The sequence below is a fragment of the Epinephelus lanceolatus genome, chromosome 12 (genome assembly GCF_041903045.1).
Source record: "Epinephelus lanceolatus isolate andai-2023 chromosome 12, ASM4190304v1, whole genome shotgun sequence".
NCBI classification, from domain to species: domain Eukaryota; kingdom Metazoa; phylum Chordata; class Actinopteri; order Perciformes; family Serranidae; genus Epinephelus; species Epinephelus lanceolatus.
In genome coordinates, this window is record NC_135745.1 from 26,308,131 (window position 1) to 26,328,958 (window position 20,828).

At 40.6% G+C, this 20,828-nt stretch overlaps 1 protein-coding gene across 1 annotated transcript; it reads right to left on the minus strand.

The window, feature by feature from the left end:
- Positions 1 to 16,728: 16,728 nt before the first annotated feature.
- Positions 16,729 to 19,526, minus strand: rgs5b (regulator of G protein signaling 5b). The gene is made up of 5 exons (XM_033650075.2): positions 19,347 to 19,526; positions 19,139 to 19,228; positions 18,981 to 19,042; positions 18,719 to 18,882; positions 16,729 to 17,422 (listed from the first exon to the last, which is right to left on the minus strand). The coding sequence occupies exons 1-5, from the start codon at positions 19,388 to 19,390 to the stop codon at positions 17,246 to 17,248; spliced, it is 537 nt and encodes a 178-aa protein (XP_033505966.1). The 5' UTR covers positions 19,391 to 19,526; the 3' UTR covers positions 16,729 to 17,245.
- Positions 19,527 to 20,828: the final 1,302 nt, after the last annotated feature.

Genomic DNA, 20,828 nt, shown 5'->3' on the forward strand with positions numbered 1-20,828 from the left:
CAAGACTCCACACACTTGTGCTTTGGTCCCCTAATAAATAAAAAATAGATTAACACCACAAGACACTGTTGACATTTAACAAACAATGCAGCCTTTCCTTTTCAGTTATTTTAGTAGTGTCAGTGCCAGCCTGGTGCACAGGCACACAATATTGTACAACTGTTTAAACAAGAAATAGTCCATCCATGGCTCCAGTTTCACTAATTGTGCCCAAAACAATGCCATCAGTGCTCTTTACTTAAACAGTAAGAGTGTAAACCAAATAAAAATATCACTCTCAAAAAACCAGAGCAGAAAACAAATAGTCAGTTAACTAAGTTGACGCTACTCTTCCTATTCTCCGTGTGTGTCTACCATCTGCGTGCTGGCCTGGTGGGTTGATAGTAAGTGCTGGAACGTATCACTGGAATGGACTGCTTGAATCGCGTAGCGCTGGGCTGGGCGGAAAACCTGGATAAGACTCCATGAAAAACTGGATCAGAGTTCTTGGTTCGGCATTTTTCCATGCAGTCCGATCCGATGCCGATGCACGTTTTTTGCTAATATCGGTGGCCGATACCGATCCGATCCCTATCCAATGTGCACTGTGTCTTTGCGGAATCAAGAGGTGTGACAGGCATGACATGTAACACAACATCATCAGCCTCTAGTGTGACGAAACATACACGTTGGCAGCACTTTCTGAACAACAACAATGGCATTAACGTATCAATAACAATAATTTACCATCTGTGTTATATGGTGGCTGATCTTGTCCTTGTTTTCCCAGTTTGCGGACATTTACGGCTGCTGTTCTTCTTCATTGAGTAAGCTGCTAACTACTAACAGCTACTTTTTAAATCTACCCCGGTGGGTCGCACGCATAACACATCAAAACATCACACCTGTACCACCCATGATCCTGTCTTGCAGGCTGTCCTGTTGCTCGAGACACTGTTTTGGCGGTGTTACTATGATTGTACCTCATAGAATGGCATGCAGCAAAATGGCATGATATTCCTGCCTTGAACAGGCAGTGTGAAAGGGGCTTAAGGCTCTCCTAAACTTGGTGACAGACAGGTTCTGTTTGAAATAACATACTTACATACTAGAATACCAAGTATGATGTAAATTTAGTATACAGTGCATTCCAAATGCATAGTATGTGGATTTTGTTGGTCTATAGTAGAGCAGCAAGAATCTCTGAGTATGTGATGTGAGGTTATGACTCAACTGCCGCAAAATCCATTGGCCATTTTTAGACTGTCCAATGTTAGACTGTAAGGGAGACAGTTCTGGTGCAAACCAGCAGCAGGGCGCATACAAATTTTAAAGACCTTTGAGCTCAGGGGCGTCAGTGGCTTAGTGGTAAAGCAGGCGCCCCATGTACAGCCAAGGCTGTTGCCGCAGCGGCCGGGTTCGAATCCAGCCTGTGGCCCTTTGCTGCATGTTATCCCCTCTCTCTCTCTCCCCCCCTTTCACGCTTACCTGTCCTGTCCATTAAAGGCAAAATGGCCCAAAAAATATCTTAAAAAAAAAAAAAAAAGCCTGTGAGCTCAGATGTGGTATAATTGACTATAGAAAAAATATTATATAACACTAAAATACTTAATAGTGTTAATTTGACTTAAAATACTACTGGAAGACATTAAACTGAGTGAAATATTTTTGACTGATTGATTGACTTCTTTATTGATAATGAACACGTATCCATACATACACAGGCCCACCATTATCAAAAGGATCAAAACACAAAGCTGGAAGCTTATTTCCATTGTGGTCCTTAGGGTGATTGAGTGTTGAGTGTACTGATGGGTGAAATGTTTGGATGCGTGAGAGTGAGTAAAGGTAAGGGTGAATTTCAACGTTGCACCTGTCGACACTGTGGAAAAAGCGTGGGTGTGCCTTCCACGCAGGGGCAGGAGAACATGAGGAAATTTTAATTTTGATTATCTGTTCACCAACCTGACTCCTTCTTGCTGTGTCTTGCCTCCAGGTCGCCTAAAATGCAGCTGCAAGACTTTTAACTAAGGGCGCATTCACACCAGGATAGTTTGGGGGGGATTCTGTTCGATTGGGTGGGGAATGCCGAAAAATTAATTTGATTCGGTTCACTTTTTACCTCTGCTTCTCCCGGTTTGCACTGTTTTTTTCTACCCAAAATGCACTGCACTCAACGTCACTTCCTCTCTTTGGTTGCTGGATAATCTGTTTGCATTTCCCACTGTAAGCAAACCGCACCAGGGTTCACTTGCAAGTGAACCGAGACCCCCAGTTTTCAAGCGGACCAGGGTTTGCTCGTTTGGTCCGCACCAGAGTTCAAATGAGCGTTCACACCACTCCAAACGAACCGAACTATCCATGGAAGCGGACCAGGGTTCATTTAAAGCGGACCAAATAGCACCAGTGTGAATGTGTCTTAAGACACAATGTGACATTTCCCCACTGTTGGACACTCTTCACTGGTTACCCACTGACTGAAGAATTGATTTTAAAATTCTCTCTTAATCACCTATAAAGCACTACAGGCTGGCTGTGCTTTACATTCCTGAGTTACTGTGTCCCATGGCAGCGGTGAGATCACTGACACCCAAGGCCTCCTGGCTGTCCCAAAATCTAAGCTAAAAACTAAGAGCTTTTGCAGTTGTAGCTCCCACTCTTTGGATCAGTCTCCTCTATAAAAAAAGTCATGAGTCAGTGATAATTTTGAAAAGCTGTTAAAAAACGAATTTGCTTCATAAGCACTTTGTTCTTATAATGGGCATTTGCCTTCTGTCCCTTTTATATTGTTATTCATTGTACAGATTCAGTTTTGGTTTCTTGGCTTTATTGTTATTTTACATTTTTATAGCCACAGTAGCATGCTGGAAAATGCGTCTGGATGCAGTAGGACATCCTGGTATTGTTGCCATACTGCATTTGATATAATTTCTATCGGGACATACTAAATCTCTGTATTTTCAGGCTGACTGGCGATACACAATACATATCTTGGTACTGTATGAGAGACATGTTCAGCTGTCAAAGCTACATTTGAGATGTCACACACACTTTTATAAAAACAGACTGTGATCAAAATATACAGCTGCACAACATGTAAATGAAAAATTATATAAAATAAATAGCAGGGCTCTATGTAGACTTTTTGCACACAGCACTGGAGCTACAGAGGTTTAAAGGTTTGCAACTCAGGACACAGAAATTTAACATGAGTATAAAAGTATCAAGTAGGTTTGAAACAAAAAAGAAAATCTTTGTTGGGGGAGTTAAAAATCGTTTTTCATCTGTTGGTCTTTCAAATAAATCTAGTGCTGGACAATGATTTAAATATTTTTATTTATTTAGGCTATTAATCTGATTTACAGAGCATCAACAGAGAGGCCGAGGGAGGGAATGAGTGAGAGACACTTTGTCCTCGTTATACACGTCTTTTATATGAAACGTCTGTGTTGTCACTGCGTTTTTTAAAATACATCCTTCACCTTCATCCAGGCGCTGTCTCCATGTCACACAATAGACCAAAACTACCAACCGCGATGCGCTATGATCCACCTCACACACAAACTAGCCAACAAACACTCACCTGATGCAATCAAGCAGCTCTGTGTCCCACACAAGCAGCGCAGTGCTGTACTGCACGTGTGCTGCTGCAGTCATTTCATTCATCTCACAGACTGATTTATCGTAGCACGTTCAACACGTAGACCGATGTCACAATGTAGACTAATTAACAGACGGATTAAATAGAGGAGCAGCTTTGTGTCTCTCTCAGCGTTACTGGATGCCTTGTGAGTGAGTCAGTGGGGCGGAGCTGTGTGGAGGGTGTGAGAGAGGAGAGGTGCACATTGGTATGTGATATGTAACGCAACTTGATCCTACATCGATATAAACGGTGTTGTTTAGATCAATATCTTGCTTGCAAATATATCAATACATCGTACATGGGCGTTATATCGCCCAGCCCTATGGTAATATGGGCGCTGGAACATACCGGTAGCATTTTCTTGCTGTGTTCAGTTACTTGCTGGTGTCGACTTTTGTATGGATCAAACAAATAAGATAAAATGTGGTAATTAGTGAACTTCAGGAGGTGCTGGTAGGTTGATTTTGCTACCATTGGACAGATACAGGCGAGCTGTTTCCCCTTAACTGTCTCTTGGCTGTAGCTTCATATTTACTGTACAGACATAAGAGTGGTATTTTTCTTCTCCTCTAGCTCTTGGCAACAAAGAGAATAAGCACATCTTCCTAAATACCAAACTTTGTCTTTAATGAACATGTTGGCTTCAGTTTAACTGCGCATATTTTCTCTGTGTCTGTTCTGAACTCTTTGACCTTTAAGTTCCCACTTAAGAAATCTGTTTGGGATCTTAATGCTATTAGCTGTATCACTAAATTAGCTTTAGATAAATGAGCAGTTGTCGAACATAATGTGATATGACTGTAAACCTTTTAAATCCAGTCCCATCAGAGGAATGCATCCTACTAGAACAAGTAAAAAAAAACGTACAAACAAATCAGACAAAGTCATGATTGGAAGTGCTTTTGTGCATTAAACTGTCATATCATCGTAAGATTTACTCGCCTCACAGCATGCATGTTAATGTGGGAAAGAGGTCAGTCCAAAAATTTGTGGTCTCGTGTTTTCAAATGTGTTGTTAGCAGGGACGCAGATGATTGGCTAATTTTCCTGCTGGGGAGGTGGAGCTTTGACGGAGTCACGGGGAAGTTTACGGTAATCTCCAGCAGCAGAATATTCTCAAACAAATTAGACAGATGGAACATCTGATCGGGTCACGGTGAATACCGCAGAGGGAGTCTGTCATGGGACACGCTCTCACAAAGACACACTTAGACTTAATTGAGTACACTATCTATGTGTTTGTTTCCTTTGGCCTCAAACTGCCTTTGTAACATTAAAAGGGACAGTTCACCCCCAAATCAAAAATACATATTTTTCCTCTTGCCTGTAGTGCTATTTTTCAGTCTAGATTGTAAAGGTGTGAGTTGCTGAGTGTTGGAGATATCAGCCTTCTCTCCAGTATAATGGAACTAGATGGCACTCAGCCTGTGGTGCTCAAAGTGCCAGAAAAATCCATTTGAAAAACTCAGTGTGAAGGAATTTGTTGTGTTACAACCTTTAGCCTTGTTCAGTAAAAGAAGTGGATGATAGTTATGCTCAAGGTAACAGTCAGGTCAGCAGAAGGCCCACAAGAGACCTTGAGGTCAGGCTGCTTGATCTTTGTTGTGAACTCACTCCATCTGTCGTCTCCCAGTTGTGGTGTAGGGAGCACAGCTGCCCAGATAAGGGTGCCTAGCCTGCTCTGTTGCCATAGCTCCCAAGGATAAGTGGAAGGGAGATTGCCTTGTGCTCCAGGCTCAACAGACGACAGTCTGTTTTTAGGTATGTGATTCAGAGCGAGCCAGGTGAGCGTGCTTGTTGTTTAAAGTGAGTAACCAAGGGAAACTTTACAAAGCCATAGATCGGGACAGAATAACATTATTTTAGAATGTGGAGTAACTTGCACAGGAATACTGTTAGGGTTAAATGCAAGAAGTGGGCAAGGACACCCTCAGGATCTCTGGACGGCACACACAGTGTTACACTCTGTATGCTGAGCCGTTTGTAGTCACCTTCACAGATAAATGAAGCACCCTTTATCAATGTATAGGGGATAAACACAGCAGCAAGCTTTGGGATAGACTTCCCTTTCTGTGTCAGAAGGAGGATTTGTCGTAACCATGGAGAAAAATAAAGCGTAATCAGATTTTATGTTCTTCATATATATTTGTAGCTCTGATATTTAATCTCTAGGTGCTGCTATTGTTTACCTTTAATTTTTGTATATTATGTTTTTATCAGTAAAATAAATAAATACCTTAAGAAATAAATAACCTACATGATGCTCGTGGCTCAATAAAAACTATGGCGTAGAGGAGAAATGGCAGAGCTAAAGGTCCAGGTGGAAAAAAAAACAACTCATTTAGGATTTTACTAAAAGAAGGAAATCACCTGTTGATTTATGTATATAGATCCCAGGGGATCTTTTTAAATGTGTAATTTGTGGTAGATTTTTAGTTACTGTTGTTGTTGTTGTTGTTGCAAATCTATGTTCATAAATTAATGATAAATATTTGTCTCACTAATTTGGCATATTGTCAAGAATATTGCTAATGCAAAAATACCATGAAATATCGCGGTATCATCACTTCTGAGGTTTGAAACAATTTAGAGGAAAACGCAATAGGCCGTATGACGGACATTTAAGTGTTGAAATGTAAAAGCATTGTTTTATTCTGTGTGTAGGCTACACATTTTTTAATTCTCTTTTTATTTAGTCTTAAACAGCTTAAACATACTCAAAGGGCTTATACCCCTGTCTTTCCAGGCCCCTCTGTAGGACACTATTACATCAGAAAATAACACAAGTGTGTTTTTTATGTGTAATCCAGAAGCCAGAATGGACAGATAAAGTAAATATAAATATAAGTATCAACCTTAAAAAAAAGAAAAAAACCTAAAACAAAAAATGAAATTCAACTCCACATATGAAACCAAAACGTTGGGGTGTCTTCAATATACAGACAAGAATGAAAAATTAAATCAGTTAAAAATAAAATAAAATAAAATAACTCAGAATGACATAAATTCACCTTAAACAAAAGAAGAACGTACAGTTTTCATGTACACCATCCAATATTCCCATCTTTTCAAAAAACTAGAGTAAGTTCCTTTCCATCCTAAAGATGTCATATATAATGTCAATCCAATCATCCACTGTTGGTATTGCTGGCTTTTACTCAAGTGTCTCTCATGAGAGGCAAAAGTAGGCTACACATTTTTATAATGTTTTTCTAACATATCTGAAGAGGGGGGAAAGCATCGCATGTGGCTCCAGAGCCACAGGTTGCGAACCCCTGGTCTATCTATTCCACCCTACACTGGGTGTAAAAAAGGGAAACACAATGAAAAGGCTTCAACATACAGACAAGCACATCACACTCCCGCATTCATACGTTTGGGCAGTTTAGATCATCTGTTACATCTGATTTGCACGTCTTTGTGCATGTAGGATGAAACCAGAGGGCGCCAGTACAGGAACTACATTACCTCAGGCACTTCCTGGAAATTTAAACTAATAGCAAACATATGTGTCTTTACCTCACAGAGGTGAGTCACCATTATTTTCTGTACATGGCTCGACTCCATGCTGTTTTCATACGGCATCATGTAATGAAGCTAATGCAGGCCATATGTTTGGTTCTCATCTCTCACACCAGTGTTGTAATATCGCCTTTAATCAGACTGAGTGTTTACTATGCTTTTTTCAACAAGTGGACACAAAGGAGTTTATTTATGGTAGCAGCCTATTTTTTTTTTTACCTTGCAATCCAAATTAAGTGCATCTCTTGTAGTGTAATTGAGTACTTCAGAGTGGGACCACTCAGCTGTGGTGGCTTTGTTCCCTTGGTAACCCAGTAACCATGACTGCAGCTCTTTGTTTTTACACCGCTCTCCCGGAGTTGAAGCACTGTTGGCGACGCTATTAATCACCACTCACACCGCAAATATGTATTTAAATGAGGACACTGACTCACTTCTGCCAGTGGAGTAGGTGCCTAGATCCACCGTTTAACAGAGCTCCACCTCGTCTGTGGCACATTATGTTTCCACCCTCCTGACATTCAAAGCTGTCCACTTAAACTGATCCGTGCTTTAGAAAACACTCACGTAAAAAAACACAAGGGGTTTAGCCTCTCCCATGCCAGCTCATCCAGGTGTGGGACCTGTCTGTGTTTAGAGTTTGGACTGTAAAACCTAATCATCCTGAATGTTTACAAAAGGTGTATGCAGATAAACGCGATCGTCTTGATCTTCATGCGTAGTGTAAACACATCATGGTTATTTCTGGCCGGCCAGCATGGATTAACTACTCAAAAAGGGAGATTATACCTCTGTCTTCAAAAAACATCACAGTAAAACCCATCTGTCGCAGAAATTGGACGGGCAATTTGTTTATAATTATGCTATTGTAAGTGATAAGACCTCATTTAAGAGCAGAGCTGTGTTTTGCTTCTCCTTTATTGTATTTATTCAGATATTATGTATATTTTTAGATTTTCTTTTGGTATTTTTTAGGTGGGCATTTTGACCTTATTTTATTGAAGAAATGACAGGAAATAAAAGGAGAAAGAAAGAGAAGATTTATGATATGTAATAGAGGTCATTTCAGGATTATGGAAGGTAAAGAAAAGTTTTATATTTTCAGGTTTGGGTTTTGTAAAGATTAAAGGAGCTGTATTTATATTCAGAGGATATCTATGAGCCTGCTTACACCTGATATTGACTTTTGTCTTGAGTGATCTGATCACAAGTGGACAGCACTTCATACAAGTGTGAACGACCACCAAGATGCATTGTGGTCCAATCGCGCAGTCACTTAGTTTCTAATCGTTTGCTGAGGTGGTCTGGGATGTCTTTGTCACATATCTTTTGTAGTGTAAACATTCATATGTCCAGATGTGTCCTCAACAAGGACTAAGTCGTCAGCGCAGGACGTGGTGGTTGTTTTGGTAGCAGTGCACTTACCATAAATTTTAATGATAGAGATACTAGATACCAGATGCCAAAAAGTTTTATAGTGTCTAGGTTTAATTCCGTAATTCTGCTGACAGCGATATCTCCAGCTGTCTTGCTGTCACTTACGTGTCAAGCGAGCATGCTAGCAGGCAACCAGTAAGAGTGTGGATGACTTTGACCTCCCAGCATAAGTGACGTGCACAGTAACAAGTGGTTAGCGGGAGACGCATGATAGAAACAGGTGTGAATGGCACTCTGTCTCAGCTGTTCAGATCACGGGGACGCATATTAATTCCAGGTATGAACAGGCTCTATGTTTCAGAGTCTGAGTCGAGATTGTCTGCACATGGCTCTCAACATGGTGGTGGCTGAAACAGCAGATAGCAGCTGACAGTACTAACAACATTGTTGACAAAGCTAATGGTGTCGTTTGGGGGGACTGGAGGGAGGGCCCTACACTCCCGCAACCAGACTCCGACAAAAAATGCCGGCCTTTCACATCAGCATGATACACGGTTGGTCGTCATTATAGTTTAACGGGGCCCAGTGGCGTCACGGGGAAATGCAGCAGGACAACACCAAAAGCTAAGGCAGTGAGAGTCCGAGTAGGGTGAGTGGGAGCAGTTGTGGATGGGTCCAACAACCACTGACTTTCACCCGGGAGGCCAAACCTTGTTCTTACTTCCAAACCCAAACTGTACATTTCCTGTGAAAAAAGAAGTCTATTTTGAAAACAGACAGTTCATGTAACAGGCAGAACTTGACACGGCGTCCCAGAACGTCAACATGCAGCACACCCAGGGTACCTTTCATGTCATATGTCGATGTGGAAACTCCATGATCAAATATTGATATGTGATTAGGTCAGAGTGAGAGTGTGTTGATGGAGCAGTCAACATTATCATAGGTATCCACCTTATAAGCGCAGTGCAGAGTGGCGGCGATTAGCTAGACTCTGGGATACAGATACAGGGACTCGCATGCACTAACAAGCAGGAGCTTGCCAGAAAGTCTTAAAGAGCCTGACTTCATTCTCTAGTCAGGAGGCCATTACTCCACTATATCTTTACATGAGACATAGTTGTTTGCTGCTCTAATAAGGTTCTGAATATCTAATACAGAAGGATATAAGGCATCCTTAACCCATAACAGAACTGTAGTACATGAGAATTTTAAAGAACCATTTCCATAGACAGGTTTGTTTCTTTAATCATCAGGAGTTTCCACGATAAAACTAAATTCTCAGTGTTACTTTAAATGGTTGTCAAACTCTCCAGTGGCTCCTCAGTTTGGTTTGGCAGATGGTTTCTTTTTCTTTTTCCAGAGAAAACCCCAAATGTTTAAAAATAGGCCAGTTAAGCTGAACTACAGTCATGTAGATTTCAGGAATTTTCATTTACCTTTTTAAATGCTGTTTTATTTCTCTTTTGGTAAGTCTTTATTAAAATGATGAAAGAGATTTACTGTAAGTCAACAGTGGAAACACTGAAGACAATCATTGTTGTCAAAGTTTGAGTAATGGGGTGCGTAAGCGGACATGTATAGGTCACTCAGGTCCCTCACTCTGTTATCCACACATTCATTTTATCAGTTTAGCATGATGCAGATAGTATCTTCCCAAAAAATGCCTTTGTTCATATCATAATAATGTCTTTGGCAGCAGTTTCGCCAATTTTGCCACTTTGTTTTCCTCATTCTGCCTGTGCTGAAACACCTGTATTCACCCTCTGTTTGAAACGCTCTGTTTTAGCACCTGTCTCTTAAGGCCCCATCTCGAAAAAGCCCGGTCGTCTCTGATTGGTCAGCGTTTCTGGATCTCGATGGTGATACTTCCCAAACCTGTTTCACCTAGTCACGTCTCTGCACTCTCAATGTAGCCTGGGAATGACTGTAAAGGAGTATAGTGCCACTTTCTACCCTGAAAAAATCACCAGCAGAAACTTCTACACCAAAATATTCACAACATTCACATTCGACAGGAATATGATCCGATAGTGGGGAACTGTTGACAAAATCGGCAACCACGATTATGTTTCCCACATATTAACATGTTGCTACATGTAGCAGTGTACTTGCAGCCTGGGAATGACTGTATATAACAGCAGTTTCTATTGTAACAATAAGATTAGGAGTGCTACATCTGATCAGGTGCCAACTAGTCATTAAAACACACAAGAAACAGACGACGTAATTATTCAGAAAATCGGAAATAAATAGTGTTTTAAAAAGGCTGTGTGATTATTTCATATGTTTTGATTTATCAGCCTAATGGCCCACTGATAAAAACTGTTTGTGAATCTATTAGTGCGTGACTCTAAGTTTGTGACCCTGGTGGGAATAGTCTTTAATAATTTTCTTGGCTCTGCAGAGGAAGAAAACTTTGGCAAACCTTTAAAATGAACATCTGACACCGTGGCGTTATACAGGCTATATGACGGAAAATAAGAGAAAGCATACAAGGTCCCCACAACATTGTAGTACTTGTACTTTATGTCATTATTTGCATTTTATGGCACTTTACATCCCTTGCAGATTATTAGTACAAAATAGTGTTGCACGATATACCGATACTAAAATAGTACCGCGGTACTAGAGTATTCCAAACGGTACTATACTGCATTTGGAAAATACCGGTACTTTTTAAATTGATTCAATTCATTAATTTATTTAATTCATTTATGCACACAAACGCCTGCCTTGTTTCTATTGGAGCACAGATTGCGCAAGTGGTGTGTATGACAACACCTGTATCAACATTCGCAGCTGGTGCATGTGAAAAAAGACAAGATAAAGTCTGCCTCGCAAAGGGAGACATCACGAGACAACACCAACTTGGTGAAACATTTGAGCGACCAAACCATGACGTCTGTACCGAGGTACTTACCGAACCATGATTTTTTTTGGTGCCGTTACACCCCTACTATTTATTGTTCTAAAGGTTTGTATCCAAAAAGACTTTTCCTTAGGAAAAAGTACCGAAAAGTATCGAAGTTCATATTGGTATCGGTACCGAAACAAAGATTCTGGTATCGTGACAACACTAGTACAAAATGTAAATCAATAAAGAAATTATAAAACTTTATTATAGATTTATCTATACTCAACAACATATAAAGCATTTGACATTGGCTTAAAAGAAATTGTACCTCCCAACCCTCACCTGTGGTCATGAGCTCAGGGTAGTGACCGAAAGAATGTGCCGAACCATTGTGGTAAAGAGGGAGCTGAGCCACAAGGCAAAGCTTTCGATTTGCTGGTCCATCTGCTTCCCAACCCTCACCTGTGGTCATGAGCTCTGTAGTGACCGAAAGAATGAGATCGTGGATACAAGTGGCCGAAATGAGTTTCCTCCGTGGGGTGGCTGGGCTCAGCCTTAGAGATAGGGTGAGGAGCTCCAACATCCGGAGGGAGCTCGGAGTAGAGCTGCTGCTCCTTCGCGTCGAAATTGGTCAGTTGAGGTGGTTCGGGCATCTGATCAGGATGCCTCCTGTTGGAGGTGTTCCGGGCCTGTCCCACTGGTAGGAGGCCTCGGGGTAGACCCAGAACACACTGGAGGGATTACATATCTCATCTGGCCTGGCAACACCATGGGGTAACAGAGTATTTCTACACTGTGGTATTGCTACTTTTACCAAAGTAAAAGATCAGAGTACTTCCTCAGCTGGTGATTGCATGTGTCATGGGATTTCTTCAGGGTAAGCTGATGGACATTTAATATTTAGATGATGCTCTTTTCAAATATTTGATAAACAGATTTAATAGAAATATCTCATAATGTCTCATAGCTGAAAAAAAGTAATGAAAACCAGCAATGGAGCGGAAATGAGCTAAAAGTCCAGTCACGCTCTGACCGGCATCAAATTCAATGTGATTCACCTGTAATTTATTCATTTCAAAGTCCTTTTGTCCACCCATCTGTATGCAGTTACACACATCACACAGAAATGCACAGCTGGCATTGCAATACGCTCATTTTCTTCCCTGTATTTGATCAGAATAGAAACCTCTTAGTCAGAAGTTCAATCTTTTGAATTTAGTGTTTTTTTGTTGATGTTGTTGCCGCGGTGAACTTATTTTCCTCCAGGCGTGAAAAAATCCCAATCTTTTCTCTCTCTCTCTGTTGCCCTGTGGTTATTCGTGTTTCTTTATTCATCGCAAAAGTTCATAAAGTTCCAGACTACACCCTCGTGCTAACACAATATCCAGTAAGATAAGAACAAGAAGTCCAAACAAGTTCTGGCCACCCACATGCTGCCACGCCTGATCATGTCTCTACACGCTTCTTTTTATTTTCCAAAGTATATTCTGATGTTTAATGCTTAAATTAGACATGAATCATGAACATCTGCCCAAACAAGCTGCAGCAGTCAACAATTTACCTATAACAGCAGCAGGTACGGTAGAGAGTGAGTGATGATCAGAAGTCGAGTCCATCTGTTCCCTGAGGTGGAGATACTCTCAATAACTGCATGTCCAGTTGAGGCCTCATCACACATCACTGCTGGGTGAAAAAAATGACAAAGAGAAGGAGGGATAGAGGGGGAATACAGCCTCTGTCATTTTCTGTGAATGTGAGAGCGGTGTTAATGACTTTGCCCTCTCCTCTTGAGGAGCTGAGTGCTTGTACAGGAGTCGGCGGTTGCAGGGGGAGAGCGTAGGAGGGTGAAGAATGGTGATGATGGATGGCAGGAGAATGGAGGCAAGGGGCTGATTTACAGAGAGGAGGGAAAGACTGCTGTGACTCACAGGCTGTGTGCTGCAGCTCAGGTAGTAAACAAACCTGCCTGTGGAGGTGGTCAGTAGGTGGCTGCTGTCTCCATGGCAACCGGCCATCACACTCGGATGCTTCCCGGCAAAATAATCTTGTTTTTTTCTGTTGGACACACACAAACAGAATATGTTTCACAGCCTATAATTCTGCCTTATTACAGGAATAGTTTGAAATTTGGGGAAATGCACTTATTTGCTGTCTTGCTGAGAGTTAGATGAGATGATTGATACTATTTTCATGTTTGTGGGTAAATATGTAGATACACTCAGCTGCAGTAATCAGTTGGTTAGCTTAATGCAAAGACTGTAAACAGCAAGCCTTAAAGGGTGACTTTAATATTTTTCAACATTGACCTGTTTCTCATGTTTTTGTGTCTAAGTGACTAATGGGAACAACAATTTTTGAAACTGGACCAGTACTGAGAGATACTGCTGCAGCCAGCAGCTGCAAAACAGGCTGTGATGTAATCACTCGGGGCAACTGAGCACATCACTGTACGTCCACTAAAAGTGCTTGTGTCTTACAACATTATAGAAAGGATTCCTGAAGAGGTCGACCTTTGTGTTAGAGTAATATCTTTTTATGTTTAATCAGAAAAGCCCCGAGATTGTTCTCTCCAAACCCACGTGACTCCATTTAAACAAACAGTAATTTTATCATTGTAAAACACACTTCATTCAGAGTCAACAGAGACAAATAAACACCCACAAAAACCATCTTGGTTCTCCTTTGTACCGTTCCAACAATCACCAACTCTGGTTTGGTTTAAATAAACCCTTAACTAGTCGCTAACACACACAAACACAAGGAAATGTTGTGAATGTTCTCATCCCAACTTGTCAAATATCGCGGCTGTATTAGTGCTGTTCACATCTACATATTGCACGCTAGGTATCCTCCTGTGTTTGTTGCTGACATTCTGGGACAGCGTGTCAATTTACACCTCTCTATATTGTGACGGCCCCTCCCTTTACTCTGGAGGTGTGTGGGCTTGCTGGTTGCTGGTTGGTCTGCTTTGTCTTTCAGGAGGGACTGTCATCAGCTGATGCGCTGCACCTGGGGCCGGTGAAGCGGTTATATTCTGATACCAGCTGGCTCTCGGGGGCTCTGACTCAATCCACGCCGTACATGAGGGCACTGCGGTGCGGCCGTGCCTTTTCTGTTGCTTTTGTTTTGGCACGCTTACACACACACACACACGCATCCACACACGCCTACACTACTGATTACTGACACTGATTCTCACGTATTTCTTAAGTTTATGTTAATAAACGCATTGATTAGTTTGAACCTCGTCTTCCCTCCCGTTTTTTGTTGCAGCCTAAGAGCCGGGTTGTAACAATATACTTCTATTTTCATAGGAAATATACAGGTTCTGCTTGATACTGTACATGCATACAGTATTTTTCAAAATAAACTTACAATGCTGGTAATTCACCTCGTATTTATGTTTATTTCATTGTGCAACAAAAGCACATGGTTAGGTTTAGAAAAAAACAACATGGTTTGGCTCTCTTGTTATTTGTTAGTATGTCCATACTGTCAATATGTGTATGCATTAATTGGTGAATAACGGGATATACAAAGAACAAACAAAAAAATGTGCATATCATACTAGACAGGTGACTGGCAGCATGTTATACCACCACCTAAGGTTCTGTTCGGCCATGTCACAAACCGTCGTATCATACTGCTGCGAAAGGTGGCTTTTGGCACCAGTATCTGATGCCGAAATCACTGACCAAGCGGCAGTATTTTACGAATTCGGAATAAGAACAGGCTGGAAAATAAAGTCCAGGTTGAAAAATACCGAAGTTACCCTTTAAACAGCTTGTTCTCATCACCAGGGCATCAAATACCCTTGTAACACCCCTCGGCCTGTGACATTGACGCCATAGGCACCCTTTAGAGTCTTTATAAGATGCACTAGGCCTTTAACTAACTCCAGTGTAAAACTACAGTATCTGTAGCTGTACTTGATAGTGAGAGCAACTGACATAGTTTAAAGAGCGTAAAACTCCATGTACGGGCAGGAAGGAGAGGAAGAGGTGGATGGGTCAAATAACACTGGAATTTCATCCAAGAGGTCGCAGTTTAAGTTAACAGCATAATTTAAGAATGGTTGACAAATGTACTGTTTAAACCTAAATCATGATCTTTTCTCCAAACCTAAACATGAAGATTTGTTTCCTAAATTTCACCTCGACTGTTTCACAACATGAACGATGTGGTACAAAGTGTTTCAGCCGTGCGTCACATAGATACACTAAATGGCGCCCTGTGTGTTGCTATAAGACACTGAGGAATATGTGCATTGATGTATGACAGCTTTACTTCTTTGTTAAGGGCATAATAAGTTTGCTAGTCATAAAATAGCATTATGTGCTTTCACGACCAAGTATGGTTGGTATAATTTCACTAGGATTAAGTAGCAAACCTCTCACTAGCAATGTGTGTTAAATTAATTTCTGATAATCTAAACGACTATTAACTCATTATTACTCATAAATTTCTCAGAAAGCAATTATCCCCGCATTTTTCTGGCCATATAGAAATGTGACTTTGTCCTGGGGAACAGCTGTTTTTACCGCAAGGCTGTTTAGTGGTGTTCATGTCATAACAAAACTGTTTCCAGTCAACTTCTTTGCTCGATTTTTACAGTATTAATACTATTAATTTATCGGCTATCGTTTTTGTCCTGCTTCAAACTATCATTATTATATCGGCCTTTAAAAATCCACTATTGGTCGACCTGTATTTGGAAGAGGTATGCTAGCTTTTCCCCGTTTCCAGTCTTTGTGCTAAGCTAAGCTAACTGCTGACCGCATGAAAGTGGTGTCAATCTTCTCATCTAACTCCGGTCAAGAAAGTGGATATATATATATATTTACCTGAAATTCCAAACTACTCGAAACTATTCTATAATTTATACTTTTTTTCATTAGTTTGTTAGTACGGTAGTTGTTGTCTTTCATATTTACATGTTGTCTATCTGTAACTGTAACTGCTGATTATTAAAGAAGTTGTCTGTTATCTAAAATCCAATAGCTACTGTAATCCTGTATAAGTGAGCACCAGCCAGCGTGACCCACCCTTTACTGCTCTACGGGCCATAAACTGAAACTTATTCAGTAGTTAAAAGAACAAGAGCTGACACACATTCACACTCTCTCACCTCATATCTTCCATTCTCTCTGACTCTAAAGGAGTCATCCAGTCACCCACGTGTGAAGTGGAACCACCGAGGCCACAGATTAGTGCGCTGCTATAATAGCAGACATGAGCAAATCTTCTTCCTTCCTCCTACATTTCTTCTGACCTCACTAACCACATCCACCTTCTGCGTATGTGAATTTTCCATTGTACAAAACAGTGATCTTTTGTCTGTGGAAATTGGTCATCTTTTATTTATACATTGCTTTTATTTTTTACATACAGTACGTCAGATAAAAAACACACATGAAATACAGATCAGTCTTCACCACATCATAAAAATACTTTAAATAAATAAGAAATAAATAATCATTAATGCTGATGAGCCTCTCCCAGTGGTAGATTTGTTGTGTGAAAGCATTTCTGCCTGCGTTTTATAATTTATGCCACGGTGGCTACTGTTCATGCAGCCCTGTATGTACAGTACTGGTGTCTCTTCTCAGAGGCAGACATCGCCCGCAGCTCAGTTTGTGTCTTCTCACAGCTTTGCATGTCCTTCAGCTTCCAGCTCTGACATCGATCTGTACTCAACCTTCGGTCCCCAAAATAACTCCACAAACTGGCGCGAGACTCCTTGGACAGAGGTATTTTGTTCCGTGTGAACCTTTCCAGTCTCCGCTGTGCGTCATTAAGCTTATGTCCCTTTACGTCTGCTGCTCACAGACTTTTTTTTTCTTTTTTCTTTTTCAAAGTAAAGTTTCTTAGCCTGTCTTGGCCTTTCTGCTGAGCTCCAGGTATGTGGAGGACTTGAGGAAGCGAGGGTAGCAGTCTTTCTCCATCAGGGTGTAGATTTTGGCTTGGGCCAGACTGAAACAGGAGTTGTTGAGATGCTCCATGTTCTCCTTTGTGATGGCTTTGGTCACATGGTCAAGATTTACCTGGAGGGGAGAAGAGGAGGTAGACAGGTGATTATCAGCACAAAATAACTTGAGCAAAGACAGTGACAGAGCTTCTTAAATTGTCTGTAGGGCTGGGTATCACTTTTAAGCAGGGATATAGCACAAAAATCTGGACCCTGTATGTAGGCATTCTCAACATATCTACGGCTATTCATTCTATGGCCCTGTATTCTCAGTCCCCTGTTTTCCCCCAGTTCTACTCCCCTGCCTTTAAGTTACCAACCAAAATAACACAATACCATGTAGTCAACATTTCTCCAGTAAAACAATATCTGTATTCGATCTTTTTTGTACCCAGATCAAGATAAAAAATGACTATTTGTAAGTTTTTTCTCACAGTAAATCACCAGACATGTTTGTCAGTTTAATGCAATGTATGTTTGGCCCACTACTGCAACAACTACAACCAATACAGTCTGTTGAGTGTGGTGTATTTGGCAGATCTGTGAGTCGGATTATAACATGTGGGGGTTAGTAATTTAACTGTGTTAGGTTAGTCTTATCTTATTGATGTATTCATTTATTTCACTCTATGTTTGGGCTCTAAATTGTACTTGTATATTATTTTTAGAAATGTTACTGTCATTATTACTACCTTTGTTGCTTTTATTTTTGTCCAAATCCCTGACGAAACCCCCTTTTTGGAATAAAAAGTATTCTCTATACATAAAAAAAAGTAATTGGCAGGTCAGCGTGCCGAGAAGCAGGGCTGTAACTTTGGTTTGAGAAGGGGGATACAATAAAACAGATGGTCTGAGGGGTTTTTCTCCATAAAAAAAAAATGTGATTTGAAACCTGTTTCTTGGATTTCTACTTATATTTAAGGACTTGGATAAACAAAACAAAATCTGAGAAAGAATAAAGTTGATTATCATGCTATATGCTACCAGAATAATGCTAAATATGATAAATACATTGCTACTCTGTGGATTATTTTGGAATTATATCTGAGCAAAATCAGCAGCTTAATTCACGTTTTCATCCAGAATCATACGACTGGCCAATCAGTGTATTAAGCATGAATTCTATGTAAAGTAATGTAAAAATAATACAGTTTTGTAACTGGGGGAACACAAACATGTCCCCACTATCCCCAGTAGGAATTAAACTTCAGCTGAGATACCACCAAAACATTCAAAAGTAGTTGGGTGTTGAACGATGTAGAAAAAAAAAGGGTGTCAAATCAAGCACTATTATGCTGTTGGTACTGGTATTGTAATTTTTTTTTACTAGATACCCAGCCCTAATTGTCTGTTTAGGTCATTTTATATTTACCTCTCGTGGTGCATCAGAGCCGATGAACTCGTCGTAAATTTTCTTGGCTTTGGCAGCCTGCTTTGACGGTTTCGTCTCCCGGTAGTCCTCGCAAGCCAGGTAGAAGGCAATGTTTTCCTCGCTGAACTCGGACACCAGGAATGCTCTGAATAGGCACAGTCCATCTGGAAACAGGAGAGGGAAGACAGAGGTTAACATCTGGTACTTGGCTCAAAACACGTGAAATGATTGCAACATTTGTGATGTGGAGGATTGTACTTACTTTGACTGGACAACAGTTTCTCAAACGACTCTTTCCATTTCAGAGGCTCCTCGATATTAAACCTGCAGATAGAGAAAATAAAACACAATTAGGAAAAGCTGGAAAAATGACAGAAGTCAAGTTTTTACAGACATGCGTAGAGAGAGAATTTAATGTACCTCAGTTTGTCATGTTTCTTTGACTGGCTTGTGATGCTGTGATCTGACTTTTGAAGTAAACTTCCGAACAAAGCCTTCAGCTCCTTTGCCCTGTGGAGATAAAGACAGAGAAGTCGTTAGAAAAAGACTGAGTATTTAAATCCACCTGTCATATCCTGGAAGTACAGGAATAACAAATTTTTTTCTCCAAGATAAAACGTAAACTCACCTCTCCAGGCAAGTGATAGGCAGTGATTCGAGTGCTCTGCACATGGTGAGATCTTTTCCTGCTGGCCGGTTGGTATTTCCAAAGGTTTTGACAGTTGCTTGTAAAGTATGTAGTGTCTGAAAGAGCTGTCTTTCTCTGCTGTCTGTGAGTGAGCTCTCAGCTGGTCTGCCTTCTGTGTGGAGAGAGTGACTTTTTATAGGGTAGTCCACTCTGTGACATCACGCCTCTCAGCCAATCAGAGAAGACATGTGTGAGGATAAGGAGACTCCTCGACACTGATTTTCCTCCAGACTACTTCCTCACTTACTGACAACGTGTGTGTTCGTTACAGCGGCTGCATTACTTCACAACTATTAAATGTCTTTGTGCTCAGTCAGGGTGCGTGTATGTGTGTGTGTGTGGTCATGGGAAGTGTCTGTGTGTGCTCCTATATTATAATAGCTGTGAGGAGAACGAGATGTTCCAACAGGAGCAGAAAAATCCCCTAAAGTGAGGACTTTTTGAAAGTCCCTGCCTGTAACAGAAAAAGTTTAGTCTCATGACTCAGGTCAACAAGCTGTCATATCAAAATGACTTCACAGTTAGACTGATGGTAATTTCCCAAATGACCCAAAGGAGGGATTTGGCAGACCTTAATCAGGTCCAATAATAAAGCAAAAATAGCAACAACACGTTGTAAAAATGTTGTTACTCTTAAACATGCCTGTCGCTGTTACTGAGCCTGTAAAAACAGCCTTGTCTTCAGCTTTGTGTAATTTATTTTTCACCTGATCCAGTGGGTTTTTCCATATTTTCTGTCGTTTATATATAATGCTACAGTGTTGAATGTTCATATGAAACATGGCCAGAGTTTCAAATAATAAAGTAATTGTATGTGAAAGTAATCCCTAAACCTCAGGCTTTAGACTGTTCTAAATACTCTGTTTACAACTGTTTTTCTACTTTTGAGAAACGCTGGCTTCAGCTTAGGATGGATTTCTTTTTTTATATGGTTATCTGCTCCGGGCACATTACTGCAAGATTATACATTAAATGCACTGCTACATGTAGCTACATGCTTATATTGGTTGTAAATGTTGTTTATTTCTCCGTGATTTTGGATCAGATTCCTACTGAAAAAATGTCCAGTTGTGAAGACTTTGGATTTGAAGCTTTTATTGGTGATTTTTCAGGCTAGAAAGTGCCGCTACACTCTGTGCAGAGATTTACCAATGTCTTCTCATTCCAACTTGTCAAGTATCGCAGCTTTATCAGTGCTGTTTCCATCTACATATTAAGTGCAAGGTATCCTACTGCGTCCGTTGTTGGCAATTTATGCCTGTACATGCATTGTGTCTTTTCTAAATATACTTTTTTTCCCTTGTGCAACCAGAAGACATGGTTAGGTTTACTAAAAAAAACATCATGGTTTGGCTCAACATTCATACATGAAGCAAACATCAGATTCTTGGGTGACAGTCCAGTGTTGTTAGACCCATTACC

What these genes read in the sequence shown, in the direction of transcription:
- rgs5b (XM_033650075.2), bottom strand. Translation starts at nt 19,390, where the DNA reads ATGTGCAGAGCACTCGAATCACTGCCTATCACTTGCCTGGAGAG. An exon ending in GAAACTGTTGTCCAGTCAAA is followed by an intron (nt 18,883 to 18,980) that starts GTAAGTACAATC and finishes TCCTGTTTCCAG; the next exon opens with ATGGACTGTGCCTATTCAGA. An exon ending in GCTCTGATGCACCACGAGAG is followed by an intron (nt 17,423 to 18,718) that starts GTAAATATAAAA and finishes TCTCCCCTCCAG; the next exon opens with GTAAATCTTGACCATGTGAC.